Source organism: Vanellus vanellus, assembly GCF_965231255.1.
Source record: "Vanellus vanellus genome assembly, chromosome: 7".
Lineage (NCBI taxonomy): Eukaryota > Metazoa > Chordata > Aves > Charadriiformes > Charadriidae > Vanellus > Vanellus vanellus.
In genome coordinates this window covers 3706251-3728133 of record NC_138912.1, presented here as the reverse complement: position 1 = coordinate 3728133, position 21883 = coordinate 3706251, and the positions used below count along the sequence as shown (strand labels likewise).

Below are 21883 nucleotides of genomic sequence, written 5' to 3'. Positions count from 1 at the left end.
TAAAAATGCGGCTGGCCTGGCAGCACCTCAGATCCCTAACGCCGGGCCCAGAGCAGGCGCCGAGGTAGAAGCCAGCAGAGGTAGAAGTTGCAAAGCTCCGGACCGCCCGGTGGAGACGCGTGCCAGCACAGCTAAGAGGACTTTTCGTCACCGGGCAGCTTCGCCGGGGCTAGAAGCACGCGGCTGCAACTTTCAGCACCTCCCTGACCAAGAAAGCAGCACATGCTCTGGCAAAGCTAAAGCTGTTCTCTGCTTCCACGGGATAAAAAAGGAATTAAAGGAGAGGATGCTCGCGGGGCGAGTTATGGCCGTGCCGCAGAAAGAAGAGGAGGAGATGTAGCAAGGCGAACCTAAAATCCAGCTGAGCTGCAAGGGTCAGCATGCACCGCTGCTGCTCGGGCTCAGACACCTAAAGGTGCGGGTGGTAAAGACGAGCGGCGGACACGAACTTTACAGAGAGCTTAATTCATCAGCGCAAACGTAACCTTAGAGCTTCCGCTTGGCTCTTAAGGGATCCCAAACCACAGGCAGCAGAATTCCCACCCCCGACTTGCCATTCCGCTCTCTCATCTGTCTGCTAGGTCTAAGTCACCTACCGTTTGCCCTCTTAGTTTATTGGGGGGACAACTACCTTGGGGTATGTTTATTTCTTCATTTCTGCCAGATGCGAACACTTGAAGCATCTTACCTCAAACTCTCCTGGGTGTGTAGTCAAGTTTACCCTCTGTCCTAGCGCACCCTCCCCTCCACCCGGAGCCCCCCCCACCCCCCACCCCCCACCCCCCCCCGCCCCGGAGGGCCCTGGGCAGCCACGGGGGGTTCCACGCTCAGAGAAGGGCTACAGGCTGCCGTGACCCAAACAACCCCCCCCACCCCCCCCCATGCAAAGGGAAGAACCGCAGGGAGCTGGGGACCCATTTCTCCTCATCTCCCTGGGAATCGCTGCAGCCTTTAACCCTGATATGCTGATTTGGTGTAAAGGCAAATGCTGAGGAAGAGAAATTAAGACCCCTCACAAAGGCAAAGCAAAGCTTCAACTCCTGTTAATTCATTAACATAAGTCCTCGCTGCTCGATTAAACGCAACGACTCGCTCTGTGTACCCTAGGAGCCCCATGTGCTGGGCTAACACCGTAAAGCATCTCTCTAGCTTTCTCTTAGCGAGTCCAGAGCCAAAATCCCAGGGAAAGTCGCTGCGCATAAATTTGGAGACAAGCAAACATTTACAAAGTTTAAAGTTACAAGGAAGAAAGGACCCGAGACAAGAGTTTGTAGTAACACGTAGGGACACACGCGCTCTTCAGCGCTGTTACATATATTTACACAAGGGGATCTCCCTTCCTCTCTCCCATAAAATATGCATTGTCAGCTGCTGCTTAATGAAGAGGACAGGGCCTGGGCCCTCCGGTGATTCCCGAATAAGCCCCAGACAAACCGTACAAAGAGACAATTCACTTTTTCTAGGCTTTTCCCCCCCCATCTGCAACGTGGAAGGCACAGAGCCAGTACTCTCAAAAAATCTCTAAAACCGAAGCCACCGATCCCTGACTTGCGCTCGCTTTGAATGAATGTAGCGACCAGTAAACTTTTACCCAGAGAGGATGCTTTTCCCATCAGGATTTGGGTTGGTTTTTTTTTTCTTTTTCTTTTTTTTTTTTTTTTTTTTCCCCAGGCAATTCTTCCCGGCTGGAAACAAGAGTCGGAACTCCGAAAATACTCTCAAATCCTGAATTCAGCCCCAACCCCTGCTGTTTGCAGGGGACCCTTAAGGGATAACTGAACCTGCAGGGCACCCCCATCACCCGGGGATCTTCTTCGACCCCCCCCGCCTCTCTCCCCCTCACCGCGTACGCGGTGAGGGGGAGAGAGGCGGGGGGGGGCGCAAAATCTGCTCCGGGAGCTTTCGCGCAGCTGGATGTGCTTTGTTAAAAGTTATTTCTGTGTTGCTTGTCCCCTTAAAAACGGAGCATAAGGTGAGGGAGTATTTCAGGAAAATTAAAAAAAAAAATAAATACAGATATATAGTTATATCAACTTACCTTGAGCTCTGGGTGATGCTAAAAAGAGCCAGCTGAGGCTCAGCAGCAGCATGGAAACGTGGGCTGGGGGGTGCGGAGGAGGGAAGCGCTGCCGCTCTGCATGGAGACGCTTTGACATCTTAGCCCAGACTGAGGGAGACAAACTTTCATCAGCTGGGGCTGGAGAGCAGCACCATAATATACAGTTACAGAGAGGAGCGAGCTGGGACTCAGGATGTGAGAGATTTCCTGCATGCAGTTAACTCCAAAACCCCTCCTGCTCCTGCTGATGAGCTGGGCTCTGCTTTCTTAGGGAGAAAAAAAAAAAAAAAAAAAAAAAAAAAAGTGTTTTTTTTTTTTTTTCTTTTTAAAGAGGTTTGGAGGTTTGGGTGTTTTTTTCTTTTTGTTTTGTTTTGAGGCTTTTTCTTTTTTTTATTTTCTTTTTTCTTTCCCATTTTTCTCTTTTCTCCTTTTTCTCTTTTCTCTTCTCCTTTTTCTTTCTTTTTAATTTTTTTTTTTTTTTTTTTTTTTTTTTTTGGCAAGGAAAACTCTGTTGACCGTTGCAATGAATGAGCAGCCCGTCCGCGCTGGCTTGCGCTCACCGCGCTCATTACCACGGAAACAAATGAGCTCCGAGGCCACCGCTCCGCCGGGTCCTAACGCCCGCCGCCGCGCAGGCAGCACCCCGCGGCTCCGGGCGGGGGGAGGGCTCTGGGGTCCCCCGGCCCCTCTCTTCCCCCCCCTCCCCCCCCATCTGCCAAGGTTTCCCCCTTTCTGCTGCACACACAGCCCTGGCTGCTTCCTCTGGAAAACCATCTGCATACGTTAGAGCTTGGAGATTATTTATTGGTTTCATAATTATTTCGGAGTTGTTTCTGGTGCCTCCAACTTATTTTATATTGTGTTTGTTTTTTTTTTTTTTTAAAAAAAAAAAAAACCAAAAAACAACAACAACAAAAAAACAGCCAACACAACCACAGAGTTGCCAGATGCATTTTTTAAAGTCTTCCTCATTCAAATGACTATTACTGACTGTCTGGGATAATAACTAAATACAGATTATCTATTCCTTAACGTACCACCAAAATACATATAACGCCCACGTGTCGCGCAGGATGCTGTAGCGCAGTAGAAAGAAAGAACCTAATCCTATAAACCCTCACAGAATTTTATTCTGTGGATTTATTTTTAATTTATTAAAATTCTTCCCAAATCTCACTCTTTGGACATGGATACTTAATTCTGCAGATTGGCCCCATGTTCCTTGTGCATGGAACAGTTGGCAAAACTGGCCTAATATGGGTCTGTGTGTCAGGAGGCACAACAGCTGTGCAATTCCACTTAAAAAAAAATTATTTTGGAACCACGGATTTGTGCCTGTTGTGGAGCAGAGGCTGGTAACTCTTCACAGGGATCCGGACTATGCCTTTCCCCAGCTCAGAGGATAAGTGAACCAGCAAGAACTCAATGGGTGCAAAATGCTGCCATTCCCAAGCCGGATCCCGGCATCGTGCTCGCTTCACGGCACTGAGTTCAAAAGTACATTTTCTCCCCTTCCCCCTCTGCCCAAAATGAGACCCATAGACCCAGTTGCTGCGTATTTTGAACTACATCTACCCCTCAAGTCTCACCTCAGCAGCACACATTTTCTTCATCGTGCCCCTTCCCAGGAAACACCTATCCTTGCGAGCAGTCGAGGATTATCCTATGTATAGCTTTAAATACCCAAAGGCTAAATTTTCCCTACTCACCCATTATCAATTACATTTTAACAGCTAAAGTCAGCAACATTTCACCCCTTAAAATATAACCTAATGAACTGTATTGACTACCTCATTAAGGACATACATGCTCCAGACAGCACATTTGTTAAAAATATTAATATTAAACCCGACGATTCCTTTGTGGAAGGCCACCATAAAAGCCAGGTAGATATTTTTATTCTTTGAAGGTATTTTCCCCATTAAAAAAAAAACAGCAGTCAAAGGGAACTAAAGACTTTTAAATAGAGTTTTGGTAATCCCACATGACTTTTCACTTAAATGGTAATATTTTTATTTTGAGTAACAATATTTGCTAACAGAGAATGCGGAGCCAATTATATCTTGGTCAGTCACTAGCATAAACGAAGTAGATGTTATCAGAAATCCTCCTCCTCCCCCAAAACTTAACCAGAAAGGAACACCTGCATTTTACCACACTAATTTTACGGTCTTGAAGTTGATAGATAAATTGATAGTTTATCACAAAAGAGTTCCAAATATTTTATTAACGGCATCCATGAAGGAACGCTACTGAACTGCAGTTACCCCGGCTCTGGAGAACAACAGTACAATTTCACAGCAGTTTCAAAACTCTTTTGTGAAAAAAGAATAGTCAAGGACAAGGAAAGTCAATCTGACGTGCCCCGGCTTCACTGCTGCGTGCATAAGGGAGGCCAAACCTCGACTTTTAATTTCTCATGTCAAACCACCTCCCACAATTAGTTTTACGAGGTTTGGTTTATCCGCTTCAGAAGAACAAGGCTGAGTTTCCCTGCAGGAAAAGAAAATTGCATCCCGGTTGGTGTGGCGGCTTCAAAGGGGGCCACAATCCCCATTCTCCAGGTTATTCCCGCAAGCGATGGATGGCTCTCCACCCATCCATCCACCCATCCACCCATCCATCCATCCTTCCTTCCTTCCTTCCTTCCCAGCTTTGTTCTTTAACACCGTCAGGGGAAGGGGTGTGTGTTGGGGGGGGGTTGTGTGGGGGTGTCTCACTGCTTCTGAGGTTTTTCTTTACCTTTGTATCTTTTGCTACTGGTTCTTTATGCCCCCCCCCTCCCCCCGCCCCCCCATTTTTGTCCTCCTCCTCTCCCTTGCTCTATGTATTTAGTTTTTCTCTGCTTCAAGCACGAGTGGCTGTTCTTTCCAAAGCCCGCGCTCCACTCTATGCTGGTTCAGGGCTGCCCTGCAATAGCAACAGCATATGAACAGCTAAATAGTCTTTTTGCTCTTTATTGAAACCTAACACACGGCTTTTTCTTCTCGATTGCCACAGACAGAGGGTGGCATGCGCTGGTAGCTTGGTTTGCTGCCTCCTCCAAGCCTCAGCCTCCGCTCTGCAGGGAAATCAAGCCGGCCGCCAGCTACAACCTCCAGGGCACGGACCCCGCTGCTGTAGCATCTCCGTACTTTGAGATGTGGGGAGGAAACATCTCCCCCTGCGGCTGCGGGTCACCTGTGGCGAGAGCAAAGACCAAAGAGCGCGACAAAGATCTCCGAGATCCTATCGGGACACCTCTTCGGGCATGTCTTTCAACTGCACGGCCCCCACTTCCCCGCCAAGCGGTTCGGAAACATCTAACCCGCCTCTGTCAGCTGGGTGCTGTGAGAGCTGGTGACGCTCACAGGGTGCTCGGGAGCGTGTCCTGCATTAATCCTCACCTCTTGTCATTCACCGAGCAGGGCTGCAGCTACGCATCCTTTCCTCTCCGGCTCTCATACCTGCCTCTGGCTCGGGTCACCGTGTCACTTGGATAGGACAAGTCGAAGTAGCTTAACTTTCAGTTTGCACTTACATATGACACTAATTTGACGTAAAGAGCACTCGTGGGTTTTAACAGTTAATGTTTGACTGTATGACAATACAGGCAGTTGGCTTGGGCCCTGGTTATCAAATTACTAATTCGTGCAGGAGCTTTAGTTCACATGGCACTGAAAAGGTCAATTCAGAAGAGAGCGATACGGAAGAGAGCAGTGTGGAATAACTTACCTGGAAACAGGCATGACACACGGGTTAGTACAGACCGGAAAGGAGGAGGATGCACTAAGGAAAACATCGACTTACACTATTTTCCTTTGGTTAAAGGAGGAGTTTTGAGAAGGAATTAGTGACTGATGGAAACAACATTAAAAAAAAAAAAAAAGGAGTGGAGAGAACATATATTAAGTCTGTAAGTCTAAAACCTCCAGACTATGATGCTGTACGCTTTCGTGACACTAGATGGAAGGCACTGTAACAAACTATACAGCACTTGAGAGATGGGTTATGGTATGCTATAGGGTATGGAGTATTAAAGAAAAGAAAAAAAAAAAAGAAAAAAAAAAGAAAAAGAGCAAAAAAGAAAAAGCAAGCTATGTCTGCTACCTTTCTCTGCTAGAGCAGGAATTGCGCCCCTGTACTGCAGCCTGAGTTAAACAAAGAGGGGATAAACCACCTCAGATAGTTCAACAATGTCAAGAAAAGAGGTTCTGGTGGGGAGAAAGCACCTCCGTTAACCTGCTCTCACATCTTCCCACATCAGCCGCCACCTCCGTTTGGATATCCAGGAAACCTCGCTGTAATCACAGCCTCGAAATCCAGAAATCCCCAGAAATCCAAACCCTTTTATTCCCATATGTGCCAAAATGCGTGGAGACTTGTCTGGGCTTAGCCACAGGGATCTACAGTTTTGGGGCCCCCAGGCTGAAGTTTTTGCTTCTTAGAGTAAACAAAACAAAACAAAAAAGCTTTTCCCTTTGAAATCTGTTCGTCCCCTAGCCAGCTGCTGAGACTTGGTGTCTCCAGTCCTCCCTCACTTCGTGAACTCGCTGCAAAACCAAGATCCAGCTGAATTGTGACTGCCTGTGGCAGATTACAGTCCCCTATAATTAACAGGCACAGATACAGCATAACGCAGCGTGACCTTTAGCCACCGAGCTTTGCTGCAGACCTCTGTCACAACGTTCAGACATAAAATAGCATGGTCCCCAGAATAGCACCCGTCAGCTCTGCACGCTGAAACGAAATACTGGCTGTAAATATTGTTTACTGCGCATACTCGAGAGGAGTTGCATTCTATAGGTTTCCGCGTCTACCAGGGCAAGTTTCCGTCCTCCGTGTCTTTAACACAGCGAGTCCGGACCAAGTCGTTCAGCCCCTGAAACGCAATGCACCGGCGGCAATCTTACCTTTCTGCTATCCATAAACACATTCCCACCTTCTCCTCCACTCCCCTTGCAGCTCCCTGCTTCGCTTACGACCTGACCTTCTTCTCTTCCTGTCCTACAGGTACCGTAAGGCAGCGTTTATCTGGCATTTCTGCCTCGAGGCGCTGAATTTGGCGGTGCAGCTGGGAGCAGGGAGCAGGGGGCAAACCAGCCGGCGCCTTGCTGCCGCCAGACCTGGCGTCTCCCCTCCGCCGGCCGCGAGGCCGTGGACCGCCTGTCGGCCCGAGCCGATGGACCCCCGTGCCCAGCTGGTGCCCCAAGAGTTTCGATAAAGCGCAGTGTAATCCCAGGGATAGGCTCCTCCTGACTTTGAGAACCAAGGGTTTACTCGGTTGCTCCCTCCTTGCACACATGCCAGGGACACGCTCGTAAAGTTGGGGTTTTGTTGGGTGGAGGCTGTTTCTTCCCGAGACGCCCCTGTGAGCTGTCTGAAGTAACGCAGCCCTTGTAAAGAACCTTGAACTGTTACAGCTGATTGACAGGACATAATACGGAATTAATTTTCGTAGAATCATAGAATAGCAGTTGGAAGGCACCTCAAGGATCATCTGGTGCAACCTTTCTTGGCACAAGCACGGTCTGGACAAGATGCCCAGCACCCTGCCCAGCTGGATCCTAAGAGCGTCCAGTGTTGGGGAATCCACCACTTCCCCGGGGAGATTATTCCCATGGCTGATTGTTCTCATTGTGAAAAATTTTCCACTTGGGTCCAATTGGAATCTCCCCAGGAGTAACTTGTACCCATTACCTCTCGTGTTTACCATCTTGTCATGGATCGCAGAACCCCAAAACCGAAATGTTTGTAGGTACCTTTTTTTTTTTTTCTTGATAGAGAAGAAACTAAACCAACCCCTGCCTTGTATGAATGATAGAGCTTTATGACATTATATTCACGTATAAGTAGAATTGACTCAGCCGTCCTGAAGTTATTTATACATATAATAAATGAGATGCAGTATTCTTAGTCTGTCTCAGGGGTAAAACATAATGTGGGGGCGCGAGCCCCTTCCATTAAGCCGCGTTTGGAGAACACTGCCTGCCAGCGTCATTTCTGCCTTGAAGAAGGATAGCAGGGCTGATGGCGAGTGGTACGCGCTCATCACATTCCTCTCCCCCTGCCTGCTCCGCCCAGTTCATCCCGCCCCTCCACTGCAACACCATTTTGGAAAAAGGCTCCTTTTCTCTGACAAAGCAGGGGAGGAAGCTCTGCCCTAATGCTGATTAAGCCCTATGTACCGCTTCACGGGGAAAGGACAGGATGACTGTTGCAGGCTGCTGTAACAGGGCCAAGGGTGAAAAAGCCAAGAGGAGCTCAAGCAAGAGCAAACAAAGAAACCCACCGCTCCAAGGATACAGGACCTTCACAACAACAACAGCAACCCCCGAAATTCTTCGGCAGTTAAAACACACAAACCCAAACCTCACACGGTCCCTAGTTACATTCTTTTCCTGTAGCATAAATCCTCGGTCATGCGAACACAGAACTTTCCACCAGCACAGCCACCACCGGCAGCTGAGCATCCCCTGGAGCATCCTCCCCACCTTGGGGCACCCTCCCTGCCGTGGGGCACCCCCGTGGCCCCCAGCACCCTGACCCAACAACCTCAGCATCCCGGGGAATGGAGGAGGGCTCAGCTGCCGGCTTCACCCCACCCCGAATTAGCCATTGACATTTTCCTCTTCCAGCCTTTCTCCAGGAAGAGGAAAAAAAACACGCAAGCTAACCTTCCTTCTGTTTGAGTAACACATGAACCAAATACTTATCTTCATAAATGATAACTAAATAAGCAATCTTCAGCATGCCTGCACAGCCCTAAACCTCCGCTTTTTGTGCCGGTGCTGCCATTTTCTCACTCAAACCTATTGCAGTAAGCGATGACCCCCGCCGTCCCTTGCAGTGCGCGGCGAGGAGCAGTGGCACACCAGCCTGGTGACTGCTTCCAGGCAGGAATTAATATTCTGCAGAATAATAATAATAATAATAATAATAATAATAATAATAATAATAATAATGATGATGATGTTGTGCTCTCTTCCCATTTGGTGCTCTGCTGTTGGTCAACCCCTGTTTACCGTGGTGAGAGTGAAATTCCCCCACGTAGCAAGAAGCACCAAGGATTTTCTGCCTGACAGCCTGCTACTCAAAAATCCTGAAAATGTCCAAACCAGGGGAATTTGGGCCTGTATTCTGGACGTCCTATACCCTCCCTCTGAGGACCTGAGTAGCTCCTTATTTTTCAGACCACCTGAAAAGATCCTTATTTTCCCGTGGTGGAAGAAACATAATTTTAAACTTTCCTGCTAATTTCAGTACTCAGTTCTGCCAAGTGACGACTCTCCAGCAGGATTCTTATATCAGACAGGACAGTCCTGAGAGCATGGCAGGAAGGTTTCCTATGCTAAAAACCCTTTAAATACAACAAATAACCCAGTGAATATGTTTTTCTGACTTCAGACCAGGCATTGAGAATAAGTGCTTTGATCTGTTGCTACCAATTTCACTGTCTCCCTGAAAACAAAAGAAAGAAAAAAACCCACAAATTTTTACATGTCTCACAAGAGGACTGTATTCAACTCAGACTACAAATTATGAAGTCATATATTTTTAACATTCCTGTCTAGCTCTCTGCGAACCACAAAACAATGCAACATCCATCATCATAAATGCTGGGACAGTAAATTAGGAGGACACCATATTTTGGGGTGTTTTTAAAGAAAAATAAATATTCCTAATGGGAAAATTGAAAGAAAGCATAAACAGTACTGTGGTATACATCATGGGAGAGTGAAATCAATCAGGTCTTATTCATGAAAGGAAGAGTGAAACAGAGCCTCTTTTATTATAGGCGTTTTCCGATTGTTAGATTCTGTTGCAAAACTTTCATTTGCATTGGGTCACAAACACAGCAAGTGAAACCTCTCAAAACTAAACCAAACAGAAGTAAAATGTTGGTTTTGTAACATCAGCTAATGGTATTAGATAGAACAGTCAGCCCATAATTATATATCTTTCATGTAGTTTAACTTATGCCATTACATAATTAAATTTAGACCAATGAGCCCTCAAAGTTGTATTCTTACATAGTAACAAACACAAAAATTATATATGGGCTCCCAGTAGCATTACAAATTAAGTGTATATTTGGCGACACTTTACAGTAAGTGGGTATTCATTACTAATTCCTCTGGTATTCATTGTAACAACATTAGTCACGAAGAACTAATGTGGGCATAATATTTGAGCAGTGGTTTATTTCGCTATAAATTGGCAGTGTAGAATACAGCGGTAATTCCCTTTCCCTGCCATCGCTGCAATAGCGTTGAAGACCCACACCGTTGTCATTGGGGGATTATTCAAAATACTCTGCGTTATTGCCGTTGAGGGCAATGCGTCCAGCAGCCCTGACCGGGCAGTCCTCCGGCGGCCGCGCCGTGCATCCAGCCTGTTATTTACCCGTGGAGAAGAGCGTTGTCCTTTCCTCATCATTTCTGCCCCAAATCATGGCACACGTCCGTCTCCAGCCTCTTTCCCTGCCGCCTTCTGCGGTGACACAATTTCGGAGGACAACCCAGTTACAAAAAATGACTTCTGCCCTGAATATGTTTGGGTTTTTTTTTAAACTCCCTGGCCACGGTTATATATTACAATTCATTAAAATGATTGCCGAGGGACCTTTCTCTCAGACACCATTATCAGGTAATCTTCTGATAAGTCCAAGTTCAGACCAGACGCCGTTCCCATGGCCACCCCTTGGTCACAATCTTTATTAACTTTCCCCACATCACCCCAGAAGGGGATACAAAGCGCTCGCCAACTTCAGGGAACAAAAAGTTCTATAAAAGCACAGAAATGTGAAATAAAAATGGAAGTCTTCCCATTCTTCAAGCACAGCTTCAAGAGCTGCAAGCGCACATCAAACGCTGTATTAACAGATGGTCTGAGCGAGAAGATGAAGCTAAAATGGTTTCCAGTAAGGGTCTTTGCCATTTTCTACTGGTAATTTCTGAAGCCAGATGCAGACCTGCAGTAATTCCAGAACCACGGAGCAGCCTACAGGGAATAAGTGTTTGCATAAGGATCTTCCTATGATTATATATTAACTAAAGTCTAGTCACTGTCAGATACTGTAGAAGGTAAAAGTATTTAAAACATGAAATCTAAAAATACATCATTGTGACCAGTTTCCCAAAAAAAACCCTCAACAAATTTCTGCAATAGGGGCTCTTTTACATATTCCTATCTGTGCAACACAAACCTCGAACAGTTCATTGCACTTTTCCAATTTACTAGTTTTATATAATTGTGTGTACCATGAGCACATTTGTGGGGTTTCTTCTCTTTTTTTTTTTTTTTTATTTTTTTTTAATCACTCTGCAGCTGGTAGGGAGATGATACACCTCATTTTCTTATTCTGTGGGTCATCTAAAACGGATATTAAGTAATTCTGTCTCCTACAGCTCTGGTGCGGAGCCAAGGAGAATTAGGAAAAGTAAGATGCTGGACATAAAAAAAGAGGATGCTTTTTATTTTCAACATAGAAATGCGTTTTCCCATGACGTGTTCCTTTCAACAGTTTTGTCATAGCTAAACAGATATTGCAAGACAGAAAAAAAATCATAACACCTCCCAAAACACCTCCAGGTAGTTCAACTGGGAGAGAAGTTTCACTTCCAGAGCCCGGCACACTACTACGCGGCTGTCAATGGGCAGACTTAGCACCACTCAACGAGCAACACAGGCTCCTCTCTCCAAATACGGATTTGGGGCAAGGATTTTCACGATTGCAGTATTAGTAGATGCATATTTAAATCAAAGCTTAATAAATATTTTCATACATACATTGAGCTTCTCTACCTACACTATTTTTGAAAGACTTTCAGTATCTTCTTTTATCTGAATCGGGTTTTATGCTCAGGTGTCCCTGCGTCTTAGTTTGTGCCTCTGCTTTCTAATCGCCTTTTACTCAGAAGCCTGCAGATTGGGAATGGTCTCAGCTGGGGTTGGGATCTCTCAACCCCCCGTTGCCTGCTGCTGACCTGTGTCCAGGACGGCGGGGGAGCACGGTGAGGGCATCTCACAGGCATCCAGGCGGCCGTCACCCTGCGCAGCAAGAAGCACACTGAGTAATAAACTACACAGGCTTAAGTCATAGCGCTTGATGAAATATGACCCTGTGGGACAACCCCGTGGACTGACCTACTCCGTCAGGGAACAAGTGGCCAGCCAATGCTCCTGGAAAGATAATTACCCACCCATTAAAGCACACAGGCATTTTTGTCCCTGGAGTCAAAGGGGCAAACGTCTCTATGGATGAGGCGAGCTGGGGTATTTTTAGCCGTGGAGCTCTTGCTGCGATGGCTGTGTTGGGGAATGGTTTCCTCTGGAGAGAGCTGCCAGAAACTTTATCCCTGCTTTTCTGTGTTGTTTTCCTTGTAAATCAGCTCTCTCACAGAAAACATTACACTAACGTGACCGATCCCAGATACTCAACAACAAAACTCCTAAAAAGTCTTACCCAGACAGTCTCCTCATCTATCTGACCAGCTGAGTAAACTCGAAGAAGTAACTAATGACTTGCATACACATACACAGGAAAATATTTGGGTTTAAAATAAATCCCCCGAATACCGTAACCCTCAGTATTTTACGTTGCAATGACTTTCAACCCTTAATGAGGTATTTCTGTCAGCTGAAATTAATGATGCCAGCAAGCAAACGAACACCACGTCTTGCACACCTAAACCACTCCGTTCCCCATGTGGGCTCCATTTCGAATAATGCAAAATGTCGACCTTACCGAGAGGCTTTCTTTCTGTTTCGCAAGGAGAACGCCGGGTCGGTGGGTTGGCAAGCCTACGCAGGCTCTGTGCCTCAACGCCCCCAAACCATCTCAACATCTCACCCCAACCAAAGTTCTTTATCAAATGCTACTCTGCGGGCGCGTACAAATCAGCAGCGTGAAAAGAGATGGCCCAGTGGGGGAGACGGGGAACAAATGGCAGTGCCTGTTACCAGAGATGTCAGTCCTCGTAGAGATTCACCAGCAGGGAAATGTGTCCCTCCTGAAGACACGGGGCATGGGTCGACAGCCGGAGAACCTGAACTCAAACAGCATCCAACAAGAAGGAAAATTCCAGTATTTGACAAGTGTGGGTGATCTCCAGTTTAGGCTGGTGAGTTTTCTGCGTCGAGTAGTATCCCATGGCAAACGTACTCTACTTTGAAACGCCTGCAAGTCCAAAGTGAAATTATGCCATTTTTTTTCCTAACTCTAAATTTCATTAAGTTGATGCCTGCTTGTATAGAGCTAAGCCTGCAAGGCTCAGGTTTTTCTGAAGTAACATTTTCCTGTACAGTCTATTTTCTATTACAATGACTGGATTGTGGAGCAGAAATGAATGTCAGAATTGTTTGCTGGATACATTACCAGATACCTTCTTTTCTGAGTCCCAGAAAGAGAAATTACTTTTGCAACAGAGATAATTTTTGGTTTTCTGAAGCAAAGGTTTCATATCATATCAAACATTCCCAGACAGTGATTTGCATTATGCATTTTGTCACCAGGTATACTCCCAGAGTTACTTATACCAGAGAATTTCCACCTCAAATTGCCACATATTTGTCCTGCAGATTTTGAAAATTACATTTAGATGAAATAAAAACATTTGGAAATAAGCCTCTACAAACCCAGAAGATTTTGTGGATAGGGCACTGGCTTTAAGTCTGTGAGAAGGTGGAGCTACTCGTGAGCCTGGGGAGGTGAGGACGCAGCAGGCTGGTGTGGTTACCTGTCTCCAAGGATGGCCAGCAGAAACGAGAGGAGACCGGGTCAGTTGCGAAGTGTCGTGCCCTGGTCAGCATGCTGATGGGGGTGCCAAGGGAGAGAAACCAGGCCGAGCCACGTCACACCAGTCCTGCGCCCTTCATCCCAGTTGCTCACGTGGGTCATTTCCTCCCAAGGACGCGGGTGCCACGATTTCTAAGGAGGATCAGCTCCTCTGTTTGATATTCCCAGCCAGACAGTGAGAAGCGTGTCAAATATGCGTATATATTTACATCCATTTACACATGCATACAAAATTGTATGGGCACGGAGGAGGGATATGACAGTTAGATTAAGCCATATCCCTTTAGTTCCTGGGCATCCTGCAGGACAAACGTCTGGTTTCCACGTAAAATACTCTTTCCACGTAAAACACTCTTTCACTCCCAACGAGGAAGACTCTGGCTCTTTCACTCTGCCAGAGAAGAAGTGGGAAAAGGTTTGAGGCTCTCTTCTCCCAGTGGCACTAGGTGTCAGTCCCATACCAGGGGACATCCCTGACCCAGGCTGTGAGTATCTGCATGCGTGCTCCTCTGCAGTCCATCCAGATCCCTATGGATATCAAATACCAAATGTCTTGTCTTCATACCAAAATGTCTTGCTGTGGTTCAAGGGTAAGACTACAAGCGGGCTTAAATGTATACAGCGAAGCAGGATTAAATGTATACAGTATTCCTCCATGGATCTGTGCAGGAAATAATTCTCCTGAAGGGTGCAAACTTGATGAACCAAAGCTGCATTTCTCTGAAGACAAGAAACTAGAGATTATGGGACCAAGGGGTTGGTTCTTTGCTAGGATCGATGCTAGGTAGAACCAATGCTGGGTTCCTACTGAAATAAAAGGGGATTTTGGCACTGACTTCTATAGGAAATGTCTCTAGTTGTTGCAGTGAGCTATAACTGGACGAAAACTTGAAAGATAATCCTTCAGATTCGGTCTAGCAGACCGTGTGTGTGTGTGTGTGTTTATGGCTATAATTCATCACTCTGTGGTGGAGACCCACAAGTCCACCAGAGAGAGAGAGGCCCTCCTGTTTGAGGCAGGCCACGTGTTTTTCCTGGAGAGCAGTAAGAGGGATCAATAAACCCACAGGGGAGCAGATCGACCACGCAGCTGAGCTGCGAAGCCTGGAGGATGCTCCTTCTTGCAGTCCCTTTTACAAGTTCTGCTTGGAACTACGCGTGGTCCAGCCCTGACTTCTGTTCCCAGTACAGCACTACTTGCTTGGTTAAAAAGGCTGTTTTTGGGGAAGAACCTTGGCAGTTTCTTCCTCACAGCCAGCATTACCTTACCTCGCATGCCCTCTTGAAATGCATTGAACTAATTGATGCATTTTTAAAAATACCTATTCTGGAATGCAATATATTTGTTCAATAAATCTCTATCTTCTCTGCGAGCAAAAATTAACGTCATTAATCCCGCTTTACAAATCGGGAAGCCGAAACACCCAGAGGCAAAGTAATCTAACAGAGACCGCCAGAGCACAAAATACAGCTCAGTTCCCTGTGTCCAGCACAGGTCACGCAGCTGGAGGCTATCTCGGTGGCCACAGCCCAGCTCACAAACATCCCTCTTCCAAAAATGCTGACCTTACGTCTCAGGCTAGATTAGAAAAATAAAGCATATTTATCAAAGGACAAATTCCAGCCTCGTTCAAACACACTCAATTGAGTGTTCGTGCAACAGAGGTTAACGCTTGCAATGATTTTTAGGGGCAATATTTTTTTACCGTAGGATTTGTGGCACACAAAAGCATGACTTCTCAAGCAGTTTCAATAATTGTGTTATATTTAACAGCACCAAATAAAAACATAGCAGTTGGATCAATATTATATTCATATTTTATTCCATAAATAAACTCCATTGGTTTGTAAGCTGGTTGTTTTTACTTCCAAAATGTACAAATAAAGATTTAAATATTTTTGGAGGAAACATCACAGATGGTTTTAGTTCTGCAGTTCTGATGCGAACATACTTCTTGGCACCACTTCTTAATATGCCATTTCTATAATTTCTATAAATACTTAATGCTCACAGAAGTGGAGTAAAATATATATTACAATGAAAAACACGAACAAAATAGTGATATAATCAAATTTTTAAATATTGCTCTTTAACAGGTAAGCTTGCTATGTAGATTCACTATATAAACAGGAATAGAGCTTGTCAGAGATCTGAAATATTGGTCCCTTTTGGTATGTTAAGTATTAATGTGAAACTGCTGCTGCTATCATTATGCGGTAATGCTATTTCAGCTAGTTTCTAAACATAACAAATAATAATATTCATTTTTCTTTACTTCAAGGATTTAACTCACAGGAAATCAATTAATAGAATACTTCAGAGAAATAAGTTTTCCAGATCTTGTAAACCCAGTTCTATTGCTACAGAGATGGACACTTTTTAAGAGATTATGATAAATAATACCACTGTGATTCAGTATTTGCATTAAAAATTCTTAAAATTATTCCCTCTGGGTAAACTGACGAAAAGGTGATGCTCTGAAACAGCTGTGTTCCCTATTAGACTGTTTTTGATTACTTGAAAGCTGCCTTAAAATTTCAATTGAAATATAAATGATCTTTATATAAGAACCAAAGATAAGAAAAATACCTCCAAGTAATTGAGTTAGTGAATTTTATGGCTTATAGAGCAGTCAGAGGCATTCAAGATCCAATTAGGATGATGGGCAAGAGAATCCTTTGTCACTCTGTGTTTCTTTGAAGGAGCTGGTCCAGTAATTGCTGAAAAAGAAAAAAATTGCTGAAAAGAAAAAACCAAAGCAAAAGAGCTTGAAGATACTGTTAAAATACATGAGGTGGGTATAACAGCGGAAATCTTCAGTGACACTGCAGGTGAGAAGGTATTGGCATTCTCCGACTTCAAACCTACTGGCTCCATTGCTCAAAAAAAATAAAATAAAATAAAAAAAGGGTTTGCCCAGCACAGGCAGGTGCTGCCTCTATGGACCCCGGTGACGGGTAAAGAAGGGTTACAAAATGATATTCGGCGTTCACAGTAAATCCTCACCTTTTTAAAGATCTCAACACGCAGCCTGTTACTCTGGATGATGATCCGTTTCTGTTTTTCTTCTTGTTTCTTTTTTACTTCCGGCAAATTGTCATAAATCCTGGAATGAATTTAGAACGTTAACTTCACACGTCATCCCTGGGACTCGCAAATAATTTGGTTTTCCTACAGGAAATGTTTGCCTTTAGTACAATACTTGTCACTAATGGGCATCTCTAAGTACTTGAATTATATTTATGGCAGGAGAATTATAAATTATTAACAATGATGTTTGTATACAAAAGCTGACTTGTTGAAAAACACTTCTAATTTTGGACTAAAAAGTAAAGAAAGAGACAAGATCAGGTTTTCTCAATGCAGCAGTGTAATTTTGGAGTAACTTCTAATGAGCTCAGTGGAGTTGGTTTCAATTTATAGCAACATAATTCAACCCAGAATCTGGCCTGTAGACTTTTTTTTTTTAAATATATTTATGTCACAAAATTAATATCAAGCAATTATTTTCAAGTATTTTTCTAAAATATAAGAAAACCATCATTATAAGACTGTAGGCTGTTGACGTTTTTTCACTGTCATTAGGAACTCTTTTTACCAAGGAGAACATAATCTGTCCATTTTGAAGATAACATGAGTTGCCCTCAAAAAGATGACTCCTGGCCCGATCTTTTTCCATCAAGATCAATGATAAAATTCCCAGGGGTCTGAAAAGAAAGCTGGACCTTCCTTTGCAGCAGTCACAGGACACTGTGCATGCAGGCAATGCCTGTTAGTTCTGATTTTTCCTCCTTCTATTTTTCAATACTGAGTTCTCGGAGCAGCCTAGTTTGGCTTCTGCTTGGCCAGGAGGTTGTGTTTTGGGGAAGGGAAACGGGACACATCTGGAGCACTCTTAAAAAGGGGGTGAATTCTGCACAGTAGCCGTTTGCAGCTTTCCTTGCTGTAAACGACAGCGTGAAGTGCAGTGCGTTTAAAGGTCAGAATCCACATTTCTAACAGTTTGCTGCAATTCCCACGCTGCGTGCCATAACCAGAATGATAAAAACCCCAAAGTGACTGTACTGTTCGCATTTTCGAAGGTCCAGCGTGAGGTGCCTCTCAGGGACTTTGTTTTCACACCGTGGTACCCCGTGCGTTCTGAATCCCCTAGAAAAAGGATGCTGAAAGGGCAGAGCTGCCCCAAACATATCAAATTGATACAGCGGAAGAAAAAAACGAGCATTGCACAGAAGCGCGGCAAGCAGCGTGACGGACCAACCCTCCAGCGTACGAAGATGATGTAGAAATACACTGCCTTAGGCGCGAGATGGCAGTGACTCGCAGTGACCTCTAAGGCGAAGCGATTTGTACCTTTTCGATCTCATGTGCATCTCCTTCTCTGGAATGAATCTTTCCTTTGGTTTGAAGAGGTTATCTAGAAGAGGCAAAATAAAGTTAATATTGGAGGAATCTGCGTTTACTGAAATTTTAGTTGTCACGTTCCATGTATTCATGATACGATAGTTCTGATTAAAATTTTGACGACTTAAGGCCAAATCCAAATTTCCGTAGGTCAATGTAAAGTCATTTAACAACATCACCTGGAGCCAAATTGGTTCCCAAAACTGCCCTGAAGAAAGGGAAGGATGGAGAAGACCCACAGCAACCAGCTTCACTCCAGAGTTCATTGATTTTAAATGCGTATGACTTTTGTCATTGCCACATGCAGCTGTGTATACCCTTTATTCAGACCAAGAACCAGTGAAGATCACCGCTTTAGCAAGCGACCTGTTTTCCCCATATGAAGGCAATTCCACCAGGGCACACTGGCTGCATCCTCAGCCGATGCGTGTTGGGAACCCGGCCTGGTACGATCATTTCTGATTCAATTTACACCTGTTTTGCAGGGCTGTGAATAATTATGTTGCGCATTAGGAGGAGCAAAATTGTATTACTCTTTCCTGATCAAATATGAAGATATCTGCGATGATTCCAATCAGCATTTCCCCGGGTACGGGAAAATAATTACCAGTCTTAGCAGTCGATGAGTCTTAGGAATAGGTAATTTTAACACCTTCCTTGCAAAAATGGGTTCTGAATGGGAAGGGATGGGGTTCGTACAAGGTGGGAAGCCAGTAAATATGTAATCAGAACTGGTTCTTGATGAAGGAGACTGTATCTAACCACGTTTATCAGGGAGAGGAGGCAGAAGAGGACTGCTGCCTGCACAGCTACGTTATTTAGACTTACACCAGGACGATGAAAGAAAAAGTGGGGAGATGGGGCAGGGTCCCCCCTCCGTACAGCAGGACCATCCAGAGGGGTGGAAGGACCATCCCTGCGGAGCACGAGCTGCCGCCCTGGTGCAGGCAGGCGACGGGGATAGCTGCAACTTGAGCTTCTCCGTTCAGGTGTAGGAAAGAAATGGTGTTACGTTGCGGTCTGTGAACACAAGGACGACCAGAGCATTGCCTGCGCCCAGCCGGGTCCAGGCGGTTTCCCCGGGGCACTGAGGACGGGGGTATGATGCGCTGTGTAGTCACAGTAATCAGAACATCAAAGGCATTTGCCAGTATCTTTGCAGAACATACGTATAAGATAAATATACGTGCAAACTTTTTAGCCCTTCCATTTTCCAAGGGAGTTTCGAAGACATAATATATATCACAGCAGGCACCACGTTGGCCTCTTTCTGCCATCTCGCCAAAGAGACGAAACACAATAATCAAGGCAAAGAAGTAAATACAGAGAATAATTTGTTCCAGAACTGCCCTGAGCAGACACAGCGACCGCTACCCAAAAAAGACCCCTTCCCCACCAGTTTTTCTCCCCTGCTGTTTAAGACACCAAACGTGTCAGGGATATTTACAGGAGATGTCTTAGCAGCCAAAGAGCCCCGAGCATCTTACGGGGCTACACCCAGGGGCAAAGTCATCCTCAGATTACCGTGTTTCTCCGGAAAACACTACACGTCCTTCAAGATCACTGTTGTATCTCAATGTAAAAATAAAAAGCAGCTTTGCAGCAGTTCCTTTTCTGAACTGGTACGGTTTTCAAAACACTAATTGAGAAAGGAGGGGAGGCTGCGAAGCCTCCACTGCCTGAGGACTAACTTTTCTCCACTCAGCGGTTGTCTAACACTTAATCATGCTTATTAAATCTTCAGTACACACAAGCTACATGCTCAATTTGCTAGGAAAATACTATTTGCTTTTTATTTATTAGTTTTTTTATGTTCATATAGGTGTTCATTAACTTAAAAGGAATAAACACTTGGATGTTATTGCTGTCCGAATAATCCTGAAACTTAAGGGAGAGGGTTGCCTGTGACCTGGATGGTCCCGACAAAGGGCATCATCGATTTTCCAGGACCAGTGTGGATCCCAGCACACCTCAGAGCAGCCTCAGCATAGTCCCTTGCTGCTGGAGGTTGCACACCTCATTCTGACAGCTCAGGATTGCAGGATCCATCCCTTCCCGCAAGGCATGTCCTCTAAACCGGAGAATGGCACGGGATCCGTCTGAAACCGTGTAAAGCCATCACCATGAGTTCTCTGCAGCGCTCAAACAAAACCAGGAGGCGTTTCATGGTGCGCAGCAAATTCAGGCATTGTTTTTGGCTGTGTGGTAATGTGGTCCTCAGTAGGAGATCCCTGGTGTGACAAACAGTTCCTTGCGTGTTCCCACGTTCTCGGGCACAGAAGAGCAGCTGAGGGCACTGGGAATAACCCCCCAGAAACCCGCACTACTCACGCTGAGCCCTTCTCCTGCAGTAGGTCAAGGCGGACCTCTCCCAAGATGGGAGGGCTACCAGCCGGCATAACTGGCCAGCACTGGGTCTGGGGTTTATAGGGTTTCCTATGCACTGCGAGTGATATCTGCTCAAATTTATGAATTTTTATTCCAGGAGTCCTCAGACGTAGGATTTCTGGAACAAAACTCATTGTTTTAGGGACACTTCCCCCCCCACTTTTTCCTAAATAAAAGCTGTTGACACACTAACATTTCCAGACCTCTGCGCGTAACCACCAGAGCATGCGAGGGATGAAAACCCAGCCGGGGATCCTGCGACCTGTCTCATAAACAGCGTGACAAGCTAATCTATATTTTTCCTACAAGACACTAAGAGAGAGGCTGGCCTCTGTTCGAGTGCTGGGAAACGCGTCAGAGGCCGAGAGCTGTGCAGGTGCAGGACCATACAGCTGTTCCTCCAGAATAATCCTCTCCTGATGGTCTTGAAGGGCATCAGACCCATCACTGCCCGGGATTCTGCCTGGAACTATGTATGTGGCTGTCCCGGTGGCTTTGACAGGAAGGATTAAAAAGAGGCTCTGGGGAAAATCCTCCAAGAAAAAAATAAATCTACCTTGGTTATAAAAATACTCTTTGTGAAGCAGCTTGGAGAGTCAAAAGGTTTACAGGGGTAAACATTCATGTGGTATCTCTCAGCTCACTCTCAGGTCACTACGTATAAGAAAAAGAAAAATCACATGCGAGCATCAAGCAGAAATAAGGCTAATCCTTGATGGATTTTAGGATTAGAATTCAAAAATTAACTGAAAAAAATTAATAAAATGTGGTGTAAATGAGAAAATCATATGTGCATTTAAATATTTGCTAATGTTCAGTACCAAGAAGAAAGCATATTTCAAAGTGGAGGAGCAGTGCACATTCAGAGCTATAATAACCTGCCAAATACATCATGAAAACCTGAATTAGCACTCTTTCCTACCAAGCGAAGATCAAAGCGGAGCATAAGGCGGATGATTCCCCAGGTTGATAGTCTTCTAAATTGCATTTTATCCAAGTTCCTTATCAAATTTCATAGCCTTGTATTACTTTTGGAGAAAACTATTCTGAAGGATAGAAAAGAAAGGATTTCAAAGCAGACATTCAGCATTTCCAGTGATGCACGACAGTTAAAAAAAGTACAGACAGATAGGCATGAAATACTTCATTGGTGTATTATTCAAACCTTGTGAAACTCCTGAGCTTCTGGTATTTACACCAACGTTGTGTGCAACCGTGGTCTGACATCTCCGTAGTGGGAGAAAGAAGCCAC

The 21883-nt window shown here is 45.1% G+C and overlaps 2 protein-coding genes across 3 annotated transcripts in view; both read right to left on the bottom strand.

Annotated features, from left to right (window-relative positions):
* Positions 1 to 2156, bottom strand: part of ADAM12 (ADAM metallopeptidase domain 12) — a gene marked incomplete at both ends in the record, with an annotated part of 190480 nt that extends 188324 nt beyond the window's left edge. For both annotated transcript variants that reach the window (XM_082486654.1, XM_082486655.1), the window contains one exon: positions 2039 to 2156. In XM_082486654.1, the coding sequence (XP_082342780.1) occupies positions 2039 to 2156 (118 nt within the window). The remainder of the gene's footprint in view (positions 1 to 2038) is intronic.
* Positions 2157 to 16520: 14364 nt separating this feature from the next.
* The window catches only part of LOC309674433 ((E2-independent) E3 ubiquitin-conjugating enzyme FATS), a gene marked incomplete at both ends in the record, with an annotated part of 69837 nt that continues 64474 nt past the window's right edge, over positions 16521 to 21883 (bottom strand). The window contains 3 exons of the mRNA XM_082486460.1: positions 16521 to 16559; positions 16846 to 16945; positions 18193 to 18256. Coding sequence (XP_082342586.1) covers positions 16521 to 16559; positions 16846 to 16945; positions 18193 to 18256 — 203 coding nt within the window. The remainder of the gene's footprint in view (positions 16560 to 16845; positions 16946 to 18192; positions 18257 to 21883) is intronic.